General features: G+C 51.5%; 1 protein-coding gene across 2 annotated transcripts in view; it reads left to right on the top strand.

Moving 5' to 3' along the window:
- NEGR1 (neuronal growth regulator 1) overlaps window positions 1-17,205 on the top strand; it is a 291,886-nt gene that overhangs the window by 220,006 nt on the left and 54,675 nt on the right. For both annotated transcript variants that reach the window (XM_054165418.1, XM_009910800.2), the window contains exon 5: window positions 14,922-15,042. In XM_054165418.1, coding sequence (XP_054021393.1) covers window positions 14,922-15,042 — 121 coding nt within the window. The remainder of the gene's footprint in view (window positions 1-14,921; window positions 15,043-17,205) is intronic.

Raw genomic sequence — 17,205 nt, 5'->3', positions numbered from 1 at the left:
CAACCTGGTTGTTCCTCTTCTCTTCTCTTCTCTCTTCTCTTCTCTTCTCTTCTCTTCTCTTCTCTTCTCTTCTCTTCTCTTCTCTTCTCTTCTCTTCTCTTCTCTTCTCTTCTCTTCTCTTCTCTTCTCTTCTCTTCTCTTCTCTTCTCTTCTCTTCTCTTCTCTTCTCTTCTCTTCTCTTCTCTTCTCTTCTCTTCTCTTCTCTTCTCTTCTCTTCTCTTCTCTTCTCTTCTCTTCTCTTCTCTTCTCTTCTCTTCTCTTCTCTTCTCTTCTCTTCTCTTCTCTTCTTCTCCCAGCAGGGACATCAATAGGACCAGGCTGCCCTGGGGTGACATTAAGTCTGATCTTGAATGCCTGCAGGGGTGGGGCCTCAGGCACATCTCTGAGCATTCTGTTCCAGTATCTCACACCAAGGATTGCTCAGGGACTCATCAGTCCTGATCTTGAATGTCTTCAGGGATTGGGCCTCAACCACCTCCCTGGGCAACCTGCTCCAGTATTCCACCACTCTCATTGTGAAGAACTTCCTCCTAATGTCCAACCTAAATCTCCCCTGCTCCAGTTTCAAACCATTGCCCCTCGTCCTATCCCCACAGGCCCTTCTGAAGAGTCCCTCCCCAGCCTCCCTGTAGGTCCCCTTCAGATATTGAAATGCAGCTATAAGGTCTCCCTGGACCCTTCTCTTCTGGAGGCTGAACAGCCCTAACTCTCTCAGCCCTCTGATCATCTTTGTGTCCTCCTCTGCTAAAGCAGGTCCATGTCCTTCTCATGTAGGGAGCTGCATATCTGGACCCGTCACCCCTGGTGAGTTCTCTCCAGAGTAGAGTGGCAGAATCACCTCTCTCAACCTGCTGCCCACACTTCTTTGATGTATCCCAGGAAGCCACTGGCCTTCTGGGCAGCAAATGCTCATTGCTGGCTCATGTCCAGCTTCTCATCCCCCAGCACCCCCCCCTTGATTTGCTCTGGTGGGACCTGAGCAGGTCTCTTGCTGCGCTTCTGACCTATGCAGAGATGTTCCGTGGTTTTGTTCCAAGCATTCTGCCTTTGGAAAACTACCAGCCTCAATTCACTTTCTCCTCAGCTTTCCTGCCAAAAAGATCTACTCAGTAATTCCTGGAATTTGCTGAAGTCCATCACTTTTATCTTCCTTGAGGGAAGAGAAACAGCAAAGGAAATGTGCTGGTGTTTGTTCGCACCCAGGCTCCCGGCCAACGCTTCCTTCTGGGTTGGCATCAGATGCATGAAAGCCTCCCCTGTCCTCCTCCTCCTCCTGCTTCCCCAGCACTGCTCTGGGATGCTGGTGCTCATTCTTCCCCTTTCACCTCCACACAAACATTTGAATAAGTTGCTGAGATAAAGGAGCTGCAGCAGAGTGTGAGGGCACATGAATAGTGCAGGAGCTTCTCCAGCAGCAGCTGCTGAGGGAGGGAGCTTTGCTGATGGAAGTGCTTGGTGGGGTGGCTGCTGAGCCCAGCTCAGGTTGGTCACCCAGCTCCCCTGGGCTAGCAGACATGCCAGCACATCTTCCTTCTTGCCCTTACATCCCTCCACACTCATGCTCCTGCCTCACATGGAAACATCCCCTTCTGCCTCACCCTGAGCTGTGCATCTGCTCCTCTACATGGAGCACTGCAGTACTGAACAGGAAGCTGCCCTGGTGGAAAAGGACCTGGGGCTATTGGTTGACAGCAGCAGAAGATGAGCCAGTGTGTGCCCTGGAGGCCGAGAAGGTCACCAGCATCTTGGCCTGGAGCAGCAATATTGTGGCCAGCAGGATGAGGACAGGGATTGTCCCCCTGGTATCCACACTGATGAGGCCACACCTCAAATCCTGGGTTCAGTTTTGGGCCCTTCACTCCAGGAAGGACCTTTGGGATCTGGAGCAGGTCCAGCAAAGGGCAATGAAGCTGGTGAAGGGTCTGGAGAACATGGCTGGTGAAGAGCAGCTGAGGGAACTGGGGTGTTGTAGTCTGGAGAAAAGGAGGCTGAGGGGACACCTTCTGGCTCTCTACAACTCCCTGAGGAGAGGCTGGAGTGAGGTGGGGATTGGTCTTTTCTCCCATGTAAAAACTGGTAGGGTGGCAGGAAATGGCCTCAAGTTGCCCCAGAGGAGCTTTAGGTTGGACATGAGGAACAATTTCTTCCCCTAAAAGGTTGTTGAGCGCTGGCCCAGGCTGCCCAGGTCAGTGGTGGAGTCCCCAGCCCTGAAGGGCTTCTATGAAGGGACCATGGTTTAGTGGTGCCCTGGCAGTGCTGCCTCAATGATTAGAATAGAACAGAATTAACCAGCTTGGAAAAGACCTCAGAGATCATCCAGTCCAATCAACTCAACCATGGCACCAAGTGCCTCAGCCAGGCTCTTCCTAAACACCTCCAGGCATGGGGACTCCACCACCTCCCTGGGCAGCACATCCCAATGGCCAATCTCTCTTGCTGGGAAGGATTTCTTCCTCACCTCCAGCCTAAACCTCCCCTGGCACAGCTTGAGACTGTGTCAAGCTGTGCCCTCTTGTTGTGGTGCTGGTTGTCTGGGACAAGAGACCAACTCCCACCTGGCTACAACCTCCCTTCAGGTAGTTGTAGACAGCAATAAGGTCTCCCCTGAGCCTCCTCTTCTCCAGGCTAAAATTGGACTGGATGATCTGAGAGCTCTCTTCTAATCCAAATGGTTCCACAACTGTACCTCTATTTGCAATGAGCTGTGCCTCGTTTGCCAGCACAAAGAAACCCCTTCAGCTCCATACCCATTCCACCATCAGGGACCTCTTAATGTGCATTGGAGTAACTGGAGGAGGACAGCCAGGCAAAAAAGCTGGGGAGAGACTTCTGAAGGTGTCAGGGAGTGATAGGACTGGGGGGAATGGAGCAAGACAAGGAGTGGGTAGATTCAGACTGGATGCTAGGATGAAGTTGTTCCCCAGGAGGGTGGTGAGAGAGTGACACAGGTTGCCCAGGGAGGTGGTGGAAGCCTCCTGCCTGGAGGTGTTTGCAGGCAGGCTGGAGGTGGCTGTGAGCAACCCGCTGCAGTGTGAGGTGTCCCTGGCCATGGCAGGGGGGTTGGGACTGGCTGAGCCTTGAGGTCCCTTCCAACCCTGACAGTTCCATGATTCTATGATCTCAGATCCATCCCACAGCATCACACCCACCCTTTCTGTGGGTGTCATTGAAACCACACTGAACAAACATGAAACAAATGCAGCATTTGCTTAGGAGGCTTTGTTGGTAATTTAGGAGGAACAGATGCACAGAACACAGATAGGGACATCAGTGCTCAGCACTGGGAGCTGTTTGATACGGTGCTGCTGGGTTTCATCTTCCATTGGCCACTGCAGCTTGATTCTCATTCCTCTGAAGTTCAATTCTTCCCACTGACTTCAGTGGGATTTGAAAAGAGGCCCAGAAAGATCTGCAGGGAAAAAGGAGGATTTCATGGTGTTTCAGAACAACAACTGAGTGAAATCAACCCCTATGACTTGAAAGAGCAGCTGTAGAGCAGAGACAGCTCTTCCCATGCCGTCCCTCATCCTCACGTGCTGCAGCTCTTGCTGCTGGAGTTCGGGGGAGAAGCTGCCATTGGTAGCTTCTCATCAGCACAAATGGCCAAGCATTTGGATATTAGATTTGATGTTAGACATTGAGCACCCTGGTCTAGTGGAAAGTGTCCTACCCATGGCAGGGGAGATGGAGCTGGATGGCCTTTAAGGTCTTGTCCAACCCAAACTATTCTATGAAGCTATGACTCTCGAAACACCTGAAAAGGAGACCAACTCCCATCTCACTCCAACCTCCTTTTGGGGAGCTGTAGAGACTCAGAGGGTCTCCCCTCAGCCTCCTTTTCTCCAGATTAAGCAATCCCAGTTCCCTCAGCTGCTCCTCACCAGCTCTGCTCTCCAGGCCCTTCACCAGCTCTGATGCCCTTCTCTGTACCTGCTCCAGCCCCTCAATGTCCTCCTTGCAGCGGAGGGCAATGCCAAGTTCCACAAAGGGAAACCTTCAGGATCTGATTGTTTGTTGTTGGCTGTTGTAAGCCATTTCCTCCACTGTTCAACTGATCAACATTTAATGTGTCCTGGAGAGTAAAGGGAAATGTTTTGTAGTCTTCTTCCCTGGAGAGCTTCCAAAGCCAGCTGGCCATTGTGATCCTGGGCAAGCTGCTGTGGGTGCTCCTGCTTTAGCAGGGGGGTTGGACTGGATGATCTCCAGAGGTCCCTTCCACCCACCACCATGCTGGGATTCTATGTTCCTAATCATAGAATCAATCAGGTTGGCAAACACCTCGGAGATCATCAAGTCCAATCTATGACCTAATACCTAACACCTCCTGACAACTAAACCATGGCTCCAAGGGCCACATCCTTTCTGCATCATGTGGCAACAGATTGAAGAATTCTCTGTTATAAAGAGGTGTTTGGAAATGGATTGATCTGGGGACTGGGCTTGCTGCTGTGGATTAACCTGGACAGAGATCAAGGCCAGGTTGGATGAGGCTTTGAGCAACCAAGTCTGGTTGAGAGGCATCCCTGCCCTTGGCAGGGAGGTTGGAGTAGATGCTCTGGGGAGGTGGTGGAAGCCTCATCCCTGGAGGTGTTTGCAGCCAGGTTGGATGTGGCAGTGAGCAACCTGCTGTAGTGTGAGGTGTCCCTGCCCATGGCAGAGGGGTTGGAACTGGCTGAGCCTTGAGGTCCCTTCCAACCCTGACAATTCTGTAATTCTATGATCTCTAAGGTCTCTTCCAGTCTAAGCCATTCTGTGACTCTATCATCAGCATCATAACACAAAGTATAAGTTATAATTGTCCACCTGGTAAAGGTTTGATGCTTAATTGGTAACTCCCTGCCTATATAAATTAATCTATTTCAATTCTTTACTCATAATCTGATTTTCTGAGGCAGAAAACAGGCCTCAGAGAACCAGCTCTCACCTGCAAGCCTTTCTCCTTACACCCTGGAGAGCAATTTGACTAACAAAAGACTCTGTCAGGATGCTAAATTGAAACTTGATGAAAACTGGGGGGGGGGGGGGGGGGGGAGGGAAAAAAAAAACCCAACCATAACCACAATAAAAAGGCCTTTTTGTGACATTTACAACTAATGCCCCCAAACTGTTGGTTTAATCAGACAATGTGGCTCCTCACAAAGGTGAAATTGGAAGGTGCTGGTGGAAAAGTTAATAGATTCAACTCATCACCACTTCTGCCAGGGCTAGCTTAGAACAATTCAGTGGCCCTGCCCCAAACCTTTGCAAGCATTGTAATGAAATACAAAATGCACATCAGAAGCATAATGAGTAATTAGGACAACCCCACTAATATGCAGAAAAGTCTCACAGCTCATTACAATGTTAGAAGTTGAAGCCTGGTTTAGGTGGAGAGGTTGGGTTTTGGAGGGGGGGAGGGTTGGTTTTCCTGGCCTCGCTCTCTCGATGCCCAGCCCGCTGCCTGGCATTGTTTTAGCTCCTTCCTTCGTTCCTTTCTTTCTTTGTTTGTTTATTCCAACCATCTCAGAGCAAAATGGCAATATTTGGGGAGGCAAGCAGCTTCAGCAGCGTTTCTGGATGGAACAGAAGCTGTGAAATTTGATTTCCCAGCACAAATGCCTGACTCGTGCTGAAGGTGTTGGTGAGAGAGGATGAGGAAGGAAGGGAGCAGAAAGTGATGATAGAGCTCTGGAAGTGTGGGAGTGGGGGAAGAAGATGATTGGTTTCACATCTTATTAACATGCTGAGATAGAGCTGGGATGAAGTGAGTGCTCTGCACACTCACAGCAGACTGCAGCAGGGGGCTTGGTGGAACTTCAGGCATTTCCCTAACGTCTGAGAGGGCAGACGTGATGTTGTGTTCAGAGAATCCTAGAACCCCAGCGTGGTGGGGGTTGGAAGGGACCTCTGGAGATCACCCAGTCCAGCCCCCCTGCTACAGCAGGGCAGCCACAGCAGCTTGCCCAGCAGCACAATGCCCAGCTGGCTTTGGAAGCTCTCCACACAAGGAGACTCCACAACCTTTCTGCTCCAGGGCTCCAGCACCCTCACACCAAACAAGTTTCTCCTCCTGTTTAGATGGAACCTCCTGGGTGCCAGTTTGTGCCCACTGCCCCTTGTCCTGTGGCTGGGCACCACTGAGCAGAGTTTGGCCCCAAATTCTTGCTTCCCAGTTCTCCTGAAATCCCTCACCAAGGCTCAGAGCCTGAGCTGAGTTGCCTGATGACCTCATGTCACCTTTCATAGTGGAACAGGAACAACTCAGCTGTTACATCTCCTTCTCTGGAGACTTTCAGGACCCATTTGTTCCTGTGTGACTTGCCCTAGGTGATCCTGACTGGGCACAGGGGTTTGGAATCAATGATCTTCAGAGATCTTGATCAATGATCTTCTCCAGAGAAGGGCAACAAAGCTGGTGAGGGGTTTGGAGCCCTATGAGGAGAGGCTGAGGGAGCTGGGGTTGCTTAGCCTGGAGAAGAGGAGGCTCAGGGGAGACCTTCTTGCTCCTGAAGGGAGGTTGCAGCCAGGTGGGGGTTGGACTCTTCTCCCAGGCACCCAGCAGCAGAACAAGAGGACACAGTCTCAAGCTGTGCCAGGGGAGGTTGAGGCTGGAGGTGAGGAGAAAGTTCTTCCCAGCAAGAGAGATTGGCCATTGGGCTGTGCTGCCCAGGGAGGTGGTGGAGTCCCCATCCCTGCAGGTGTTTAAGAAGAGCCTGGCTGAGGCACTTGGTGCCATGGTTTAGTTGCTTAGGTGGTGTTGGGTGAGAGGTTGGACTGGATGATCTCTGAGGTCTTTTCCAACCTGGTTAATTCTATTCTATTCAGAGGTCCCTTCCACCCCCTGCTATGCTATGATCATCTCCTACTGTGTGCCATGTCCAGTTCTCCTTGCTCACACCCCTCTCATCTCAAACCTTTCTAGTGGGAATGCATAGATGAGCACTTTGTTGGGATGACAAATATGTACTTTTTAACGGGGATATAAAATATGTCTTTTGGGTCAGGAGCAGCTTTGCCTCCTGTCAGGGGGGGACAAGGGTGAAGGGGTGTCAGTAAAACTCCAGATGAGCAAAATCTGTGAGCAACCACTCCAAAGAAATAAAAAAGCCTTTCCCATCACAGCACTTAGCTTGAGTTGAGGAACTGACATTAAGCAAGTTGCAGTAATTTATTTTCCAGGCAGCAGAAGTGAGGCATTTATTTTAAGTGCTCTCCTCCTCAGGGATGAGCCAGGGGAGGAGACTGAGCAACGATCCGCTATCAGGAGGGGAAACCACCAAACAGGAGTCCCAAAAGCCCAGCCCTGCTGACAGAGATAGCAGCAGGGTTGTTTTGCTTTGTTCTTAGAGAGAAGCCTTCTTTAGAAGATATAAGCCTGACAAATGCATTTACAATTACCAGGCTCACATCATGTTCCCTTGCTGGCATCCTCGTTAGGTCCTGGTGCAGCAGCTTCTGACAGGCCACTACCTCCTCCAGGATGCCATTCCACGTGGGAGCTCTTGGTGCCTCTCCCCCAATTCATAGAGGAATCAAATAGTTTAGGCTGGGAAAGAGCTCTAGGATCCTCAAGTCCAGCCATCAACCCAACACCACCATGGCCATCAAACCACGTCCCCAGGTGCCATGGCCACAGCTTTCCTGAACACCTCCAGAGGTGGTGACTCCACCACCTCCCTGGGCAGCCTGTTCCAGTGCCTGACCACCCCTGCAGGAATGAAATTCTTCCTAATATCCAACCTAAACCTTTCCTGGTGCAATCTGAGACCATTCCCTCTCATTCTGTCACCTCAGAGTAGGAAGAAGAGACCAATCCCCACCTGGTTCCAACCTCCTTTCGTAGAGAGTAATGAGGCCTCCCCTCAGCTTCCTCTTCTCCAGACTAATGAACTCCAGTTCCCTTAGCTGCTCCTCACCAGACCTGTTCTCTACATCCTTCAGCAGTATTGTTGCCCTATCCTGGATCCTCTTCCAGGTAAACCCTATCACTCTCTGCTGATGCTCTGCACCTTTAGGATAAGTCATTTTCTTGCTCACTTATTATTGTCAGTCACTAGAACAAGCTATGCAGGGAAGTGGTGGAGTCACCATCCCTGGAGTTGTTCAAGAAGCCTGTGGACATGGCACATGGTTTAATGACCATGGTGGTCTTAGCTGGAAGGTTGGCTCCCAACATAGTTGCTAACCTTCATCCCAGGCAGCCCAGGGCAGTGGTGGAGTCCTGAGCCCTGAAGAGCTGTGGAGATGTGATGCTGAGGGCCATGGTTTAGTGGTGACCTGGCAGTGCTGGATTAATGGTTAGACTTGATCTGAAAGGTCTCTTCCAACTGAAACATTCTAGGATTCTAGTTCACCTGGAGCTCTCCAGGCTCCCCCAGTGGTTGGTGCAGGGAAGGGAGGTTGTCTCCAGCTGGGGGTTGGTCTCTTCTCCCAGGCAAGCAGCACCAGAACAAGAGGACACAGCCTCAAGCTGTGCCAGGGGAGGTTTAGGCTGGAGGTGAGGAGAAAGTTCTTCCCAGCAAGAGAGATTGGCCATTGGGCTGTGCTGCCCAGGGAGGTGGTGGAGTCCCCATCCCTGGAGGTGTTCAAGAGGGGATTGGATGTGGCCCTTGGAGCCATGGTTTAGTTGTCATGAGGTCTTGGGTGATAGGTTGCACTTGATGATCTCTGAGGTCTTTTCCAACCTTATTGACTCTGTGATTTTTGGCTCAGCAGGGTATTGATCAGGGCATCCATCATCTGCCTGCTCCACACAGTTTGTTCTTCTCCTGAGAACAGGACAAGAAGGCAGTTATGAGAAGTCCCAGGGAGCAGTGCCTCTGAGCTGGCTCAGCTCGGTGTTTCCACAGCAGTGTTAACCAGGGATTTCTTGGGGCAGAGGCTATTGATCTTTATTTTCACTCTGTAGCTGAAATCCTTCTGAGGGGAAGAGCTGAGGAAACAGCCTTTCCAGGCATTTGCCAGTGTTTTCCAAACAGATCTCTGCCTCACTGGGCAGCAAAGCCTGGAGTGATGATTTGTAGCTGGGATCCAGCCAGCATCCCTTTCCTGGCTGCACAGGGAGCACGGTGCCTGTGGCTCCAGCCTGAAAGAACATCACATTTTCATGGATCATTTCCTGTTGGGATGTGTTACCAGTGGTGCTAGGAAGATCTGTGGTGATGGGATGAGGGTCAGTGGCTTGAAACTGGAGCAGGGTAGATTTAGGTTGGACATCAAGAGGAAGCTCTTTACCATGAGAGTGGTGAAACACCGGAGAAGAAGCTGCCCAGAGAAGCTGTGGACATCTCATCCCTGGAAGGGCCTTAAAGATCATCCAGTTCCAACCCTCTGGTCATGGGCAGGGACACTTTCCACCAGCCCAGGCTGCTCAAGGCCCCATCCAACCTGGCCTTGAACACCTCCATGGAGGAAGCATCCTCAGCTTCCCTGGGCAACCTGTGCCAGTGTCTCACCTCCCTCACTGGTGACATCCAGAACCTCCCTCTGCTCCTAACATGGCACATTGGGCAAGATAGTAGAAGAGACAGATGAGAGGCTCTCAATGGTTTGCATTTAGATAAACACCTTAAAGCAACAGCTGGAAAGCTGCTTGGGGGGGGAAAGGATGGGGGGAAAATAAACAGCTTTGGGTTGTTATAGTAGTTTTATGATGCACATAAATTATTGTTTGAAACCAGATCATGGCAGAGAAATTGCAGGCACAAGGCAGTTGTTGTTCAGCCTTCTCTTCCATAATCTCCTTCCTTCCTGAGGAAGTTGTCCTCTTGAATTTCCAGCATGTGGTTGCCTTCCACTGGCAACTGGGGAAACTGACAATCACTTTGTGGCTTGTTGTTTTGGGGTTGGGTTTGAATAGAATAGAGTAGAACAGAATAGAACGGAATAGAATAGAATAGAATAGAATAGAATAGAATAGAATAGAATAGAATAGAATAGAATAGAATAGAATAGAATAGAATAGAATTAACCAGGTTGGAAAAGACCTCAGAGATCATCAAGTCCAACCTCTCACCCAACACCATCTAAGCAACTCAACCATGGCACCAAGTGCCTCAGCCAGGCTCTTCCTAAACACAAACAGGGATGGGGACTCCACCACCTCCCTGGGCAGCACATTCCCATGGCCAATTTCTCTCTCTGTGAAGAACTTTCTCCTCACCTCCAGCCTAAACTTCCCCTGGCACAGCTTGAGTCTCTGTCCTCTTGTTCTGGTGCTGGGTGCCTGGCAGAAGAGACCAACCCCCACCTGGCTACAACCTCCCTTCAGGCAGTTGGAGAGAGCAAGAAGGTCTCCCCTGAGCCTCCTCTTCTGCAGGCTAAGCAACCCCAGCTCCCTCAGCCTCTCCTCCCAGGGCTGTGCTCCAGACCCCTCCCCAGCTTTCTTGCCCTTCTCTGGACACCTTCCAGCAGCTCAACCTCTTTCCTGAACTGAGGACTCCAGAACTGGACACAGGACTCCAGGTGTGGCCTAAGCAGCGCTGAGCACAGGGCACAATGACTTCCCTGCTCCTGCTGGCCACACTGTTCTTGATGCAGGCCAGGATGTCTTTGGTCTTCTTAGCCAGCTGGGCACACTGCAGGCTCATGTTCAGCTTCTGTTAACCACTACCCCCGGGTCCCTTTCTGCCTGGCTGCTCTCCAGCCACTCTGACCCCAGCCTGTAGCACTGCCTGGGGTTGCTGTGGCCAATGTGGTTTGGTTTTAATTCATAACCCTAGTTCTGAGCTTAAAGCTTTGATTGCTGGTTCGAGTGTTTGCTGCTTCAAAAGAGAGAAGAGATTTTTATGGATGCAGTAATGGGAAATGATGCTCCTCCAAAATCTTTTGCTGTTATCTGGGATTTCCCCTTGCCTCATGGTCCTGAAGGTAAGTTGATTCCTTCAGTATGCAACAATCTCTTCATAGAAGATATTGGTTGAGTCCTTGAGGTCTTAATGAAATGTGTTTATGAAGATCTTGAGGTCTTCAGGGGTATTTATGGAGATCTTGAGGTCTTAGCTGAAGATGGATACTAAGATCTTGAGGTCTTGAGATATTTATTGAGATCTTGAGGTCTTCAGAGGTGTTTATTGAGATCTTGTGGTCTTAGCAGAAGATGGATGCTAAGATCTTGAGGTCTTAACAAAAGACCTTTAGAAGGTCCTGGGGTCTTAACAAAAGATATTTATTAAGACCTGGAGGCCTTTACAAGTGATGTTTCTGAAGATCTTGAGGTCTTAACAAGAGATTAAGAAGTGGAGGTCTTGACAAGAGCTTTTTGTTAACATCTCCAGTCTTAATAAACCAGGATCCTAAGGGCCCCCTAAGCCTGTGGGGGGTTTAGAGCACTTGCTGAAGACATGATGCAGAAGATAAGTGGTGTTGACCCTCTCATTCTTTTGGACTCTGCCTTACCCTTCCCTTCTCCAGATGGGGAGGGTCCCCTCAGCCAAGCCCCACAAGACCCCAGCAGGCTGTCAGGCACCCTCAGTGCTGGGGCCTCCTGTTGGTCTGGTCTGGCTTGCAGGTTTGAAGTGCACCTTGTGCAATGCAGATGTGGACTTGCAAAGAGTTCTTCTTCCTTCCGTGGAGGGAGTTGGCCAAAAGGCCTTTTGGGGCAGTTTTTAGGCTATGCCTTTAGCATTTTATTCACAGATCTTGAACATAAAAGTAGTGAAATGTAAATAAATCACTATGGGGGGTAAAAAAACCCCAGGAAAATAAAGATAATGCTTAACCAATCCCATTGGAGAGATAAGGAACTTACACTGCTTGTGCCAAACCCATCCTTCTTCTCTTCTCTTCTCTTCTCTTCTCTTCTCTTCTCTTCTCTTCTCTTCTCTTCTCTTCTCTTCTCTTCTCTTCTCTTCTCTTCTCTCCTCTGCTCAGGCAGAGAAATCACCTTGCTTCTGCTTGGCCTTGGCTGCATTGTTGTGGTATTAACATTCCCCTGCTCCTTTCTCCCTTCTTCTGTGCAGGGGCAGAAAGGGAGCAGCCAGTAGCTTCCCCTGCTCTTTGGCCAGGGGAGGTTTCATGGTGTTTGCTAATTGTAAATGCCTGCAAATAGTACAAATCCTGTCTGTGTTCCTCATACTCATTGCATCCCATTCGAGATTGCAGTTCTGCCTGTAAATACAGCTCTCATCTGCTGCCAACTGAGCTGGGCTGGCAAAGTGAATGTTGGGGGGGTGGGAAATTTCAACCTCCCAAACCTTTCTTGAGCATGGTGTTGGCATCTACTCGTGTCTCAGCTGGGCCTTTCTTTACACCAGATACACAGAACCTATGTCAGAATCTGCAGAGAGGGGCACACAGAGGTGGTTGAAGCTGAGTGGGGCACACAGAGGTGGTTGAAGCTGAATGGGGCACAGAGAGGTGGTTGAAGCTGAGTGGGACACACAGAGTTGGTTGAAGCTGAGTGGAGCACACAGAGGTGGTTGAAGCTGAGTGGATCAGACAGAGGTGGCTGCAGCTGAGTGGAGCACACAGAGGTGGTTGAAGCTGAGTGGATCAGACAGAGGTGGCTGCAGCTGAGTGGAGCACACAGAGGTGGTTGAAGCTGAGTGGGACACAGGTGGTTGAAGCTGAGTGGGGCACACAGAGGTGGTTGAAGCTGAGTGGGACACAGAGGTGGTTGAAGCTGAGTGGGACACAGAGGTGGTTGAAGCTGAGTGGGGCACACAGAGGTGGCTGCAGCTGAGTGGAGCACACAGAAGTGGTTGAAGCTGAGTGGGACACACAGAGGTGGTTGAAGCTGAGTGGGACACAGAGGTGGTTGAAGCTGAGTGGGGCACACAGAGGTGGCTGCAGTTGAGTGGAGCACACAGAGGGGGCTGCAGTTGAGTGGAGCACTGAGAGGTGGCTGCAGCTGAGTGGAGCACACAGAAGTGGTTGAAGCTGAGTGGGACACACAGAGGTGGTTGAAGCTGAGTGGGCACACAGAGGTGGCTGCAGTTGAGTGGAGCACACAGAGGTGGTTGAAGCTGAGTGGATCACACAGAGGTGGCTGCAGTTGAGTGGAGCACACAGAGGTGGTTGAAGCTGAGTGGGCACACAGAGGTGGTTGCAGCTGAGTGGGACACAGAGGTGGTTGCAGCTGAGTGGATCACAGAGAGGTGGCTGCAGCTGAGTGGGACACAGAGGTGGCTGCAGCTGAGTGGATCACAGAGAGGTGGCTGCAGCTGAGTGGGACACAGAGGTGGCTGCAGCTGAGTGGAGCACAGAGAGGTGGCTGCAGCTGAGTGGGACACAGAGGTGGGTGCAGCTGAGTGGGAGACACAGAGAGGTGGCTGCAGCTGAGTGGGACACAGAGGTGGGTGCAGCTGAGTGGAGCACAGAGAGGTGGCTGCAGCTGAGTAGGACACAGAGGTGGTTGCAGCTGAGTGGTACACAGAGAGGTGGCTGCAGCTGAGTGGGACACAGAGGTGGCTGCAGCTGAGTGGATCACAGAGAGGTGGCTGCAGCTGAGTGGGACACAGAGGTGGTTGCAGCTGAGTGGAGCACAGAGAGGTGGCTGCAGCTGAGTGGGACACAGAGGTGGGTGCAGCTGAGTGGATCACAGAGAGGTGGTTGCAGCTGAGTGGGACACAGAGGTGGTTGCAGCTGAGTGGGACACAGAGGTGGTTGCAGCTGAGTGGAGCACAGAGAGGTGGCTGCAGCTGAGTGGGACACAGAGGTGGGTGCAGCTGAGTGGAGCACAGAGAGGTGGCTGCAGCTGAGTGGGACACAGAGGTGGTTGCAGCTGAGTGGGACACAGAGGTGGCTGCAGCTGAGTGGATCACAGAGAGGTGGCTGCAGCTGAGTGGGACACAGAGGTGGGTGCAGCTGAGTGGAGCACAGAGAGGTGGCTGCAGCTGAGTGGGACACAGAGGTGGGTGCAGCTGAGTGGAGCACAGAGAGGTGGCTGCAGCTGAGTGGGACACAGAGGTGGCTGCAGCTGAGTGGGACACAGAGGTGGCTGCAGCTGAGTGGGACACAGAGAGGTGGCTGCAGCTGAGTGGGACACAGAGGTGAGTGCAGCTGAGTGGATCACAGAGAGGTGGCTGCAGCTGAGTGGGACACAGAGGTGGGTGCAGCTGAGTGGATCACAGAGAGGTGGCTGCAGCTGAGTGGGACACAGAGGTGGGTGCAGCTGAGTGGATCACAGAGAGGCGGCTGCAGCTGAGTGGGACACAGAGGTGGCTGCAGCTGAGTGGGACACAGAGGTGGGTGCAGCTGAGTGGAGCACACAGAGGTGGGTGCAGCTGAGTGGGACACAGAGGTGGCTGCAGCTGAGTGGAGCACAGAGAGGTGGCTGCAGCTGAGTGGGACACAGAGGTGGGTGCAGCTGAGTGGAGCACAGAGAGGTGGCTGCAGTTGAGTGGAGCACACAGAGGTGGGTGCAGTTGAGTGGAGCACACAGAGGTGGCTGCAGCTGAGTGGAGCACAGAGAGGTGGCTGCAGCTGAGTGGGACACAGAGGTGGGTGCAGCTGAGTGGAGCACAGAGAGGTGGCTGCAGCTGAGTGGGACACAGAGGTGGCTGCAGCTGAGTGGATCACAGAGAGGTGGCTGCAGCTGAGTGGGACACAGAGGTGGGTGCAGCTGAGTGGAGCACAGAGAGGTGGCTGCAGTTGAGTGGAGCACACAGAGGTGGGTGCAGCTGAGTGGAGCACAGAGAGGTGGCTGCAGTTGAGTGGAGCACACAGAGGTGGGTGCAGCTGAGTGGAGCACAGAGAGGTGGCTGCAGTTGAGTGGAGCACACAGAGGTGGGTGCAGCTGAGTGGAGCACAGAGAGGTGGCTGCAGCTGAGTGGGACACAGAGGTGGGTGCAGCTGAGTGGATCACAGAGAGGTGGCTGCAGCTGAGTGGGACACAGAGGTGGCTGCAGCTGAGTGGGACACAGAGGTGGCTGCAGCTGAGTGGAGCTGGCAGCCCTGCCTGGCCAGATGCAAATGTCCGTTTCACAATTCTTTTCTTTCAGTTGCCCCCACAATTCAGGAGCTTAAATCCAGCGGTGTGGTGCTTGGAGGGAACGGCCTGATACGCTGTGAAGGTGCAGGAGTGCCTGCCCCGCTCTTTGAGTGGTACAAAGGAGAGAGGAAGTAAGTAGCCGGCGCTCACCTGCCCCAGTCGTGCTGCTGGGCGCCTCCTCCCCTTCCTGGGGTCCTGGGTAGCAGTAGGGATGAGGTTGCCAGGCTGGCTTTGTCCCCTGTCATGACAAGCCCAGGCTCTCCTGAAAGTAATGTCCAGCTTGGAAAAGCTGCTGAGAGATCTGAACCAGAGACCTGTGTGAAGGTGCTGGGGTCACAACAAAAGGTGTTTCTTGAGATCTTGAGGTCTTATCAAGGGCTGCTTATGAAGATCTTGAGATCCTAACCAAAGATCTTTGTGAAGGTCCTGGGGTCTTAAATATATATTTATTTATTTATTTATTTATTAAGATCATTTGGTCTTATCAAGAGATGTTTATGAAAGTCTTAAGATCCTGACAAAAGACCTTTGTGAAGGCCCTGGGGTCTTAACAGAAGACATCTATTGAGATCTTGAGGTCTTATCAAAGGCTGGTTATGAAGATCTTGGGGTCTGAACAAGAGATTAGTATCTTGAGCTCCTAACAGGAGAGAGTTACTAAGCTCTTGAGATCCCAACCACAGATCTTTAGGAAGATCTTGAGGTCTTAACAAGGGATTTTTATGAGGATCTTGAGGTCATAACAGAAGATCTTTATGAAGGTCCTGGGGTCTTAACAAAAGATATTTACTAAGGTCTTGAGGCCTTAACAAGAGATTGATATCTGGAGATCTTAACAGGAGAGATTTATTAACATCTTGAGATCCCAACCAGAGACCTTTAGGAAGATCTTGAGGTCTTAACAAAAGATCTTTATGAAGGTCCTGAGGTCTTAACTGAAGATCTTTCTGAAGATCTTGAGGTCTTAACAAGAGATTAAGATGGGGAGGTCTTAAGAAGAGATCTTTCTGTAAGATCCTCAGTCTTAATAAACCAGGATCCTGAAGGGCACCCAAGCCTGTGGGGTTTTAGAGCACCTGCAGAAGAGATGATGCAGAAGGCGAGTGGCTGGCAGGACAAACCCAGGCTCTCCTGAAGGTGATGTCCAGCTTCAATAAGTTGCCACGAGGTGCTTGGTGGCTGCCAAGAGCCTCCTGCATGGCTTCTGGGGGATCTTCTCAGTTTTCCTTCTGGTGGTAGACTCTGGGCTCAGGAATGAGGTGTAAGTTGTGAGCAGGCTGGCCCTGGCTGGGCTGTGGTGGTGGCACTTGCAGTAATGAGCTAATATCTAAGCAGGCTTCAGTAATTACAGAGTTTTAACTTTAATAACCAGAAAGGCACTGGGGAAAAGTCTGCTGAAAGGTTTTGTGGTGGTTTTAAATTCTTCTCCATAGCCTCTCTCCCTCCCAGCACTGGGGGTGGAAAGGTTGTTTCAAGAACAACACTTTAAATCAAACATCCATGTGTGTGAATAATGATGAAGGAGGTTCTGCTTCACCTCTGCTCGGCCCTAGGGAGGCCACAGCTGGAGTCCTGGGTCCAGTTCTTGGCTCCCAGGGTCAAGAAAAACAGAGAACTACTGCAGAGTCCAGGGGAGGATCAAAGATGCTGAGGGGCCTGGAGCAGCAATGTGAGGAGGAAAGGCTGAGAGCCCTGGGGCTGTGGAGCCTGCAGAAGAGCAGCCCCAGAGGGGAGCTGAGCAATGCTCAGCAAGAGATAAAGGACCTGTGCAGGACAAGAGGCTGGGGCCAGACTCTTCTCAGTGGTGCCCAGGGACAGGACAAGGGGCATCAGGCACAAATGGGACCTCAGGCACAAATGGGAACCCAGGAGGTTCCATCTGAAGAGGAGGAGAAAGTTGTTTGTTGTGAGGGTGCTGGAGGCCTGGAGCAGGCTGCCCAGAGAGGTTGTGGAGTCTCCTTGTGTGGAGAGCTTCCAAAGCCAGCTGGGCATTGTGCTGCTGGGCAAGCTGCTGTGGCTGCCTGGGCATCAGTAGGGGGTTGGACTGGAAGATCTCCAGAGGTCCCTTCCAACCCCCCCAGCATGCTGGGATTGGGGGACTCTGTGAATTTTCACCTAGTTGTGACATTAGTGGTCTAGACTACAGGTTTACAGCACACAGAGTCAAGAAGAGCTGCTCTGCAGATCACAGCAGGATGAGGGTAGTCCCCTCTGCTCAAGCCCTAACAACTGACCATGTCCTTTGGCTTTGTCTGCAGTCAGAGTCACTCCCAGGTTGTTAGTGCTGGGTGATA

The sequence above is a fragment of the Dryobates pubescens genome, chromosome 11 (genome assembly GCF_014839835.1).
Source record: "Dryobates pubescens isolate bDryPub1 chromosome 11, bDryPub1.pri, whole genome shotgun sequence".
NCBI classification, from domain to species: domain Eukaryota; kingdom Metazoa; phylum Chordata; class Aves; order Piciformes; family Picidae; genus Dryobates; species Dryobates pubescens.
The sequence above is the reverse complement of the archived record's forward strand: the minus strand, read 5'-3'. Positions and strand labels throughout refer to the sequence as shown.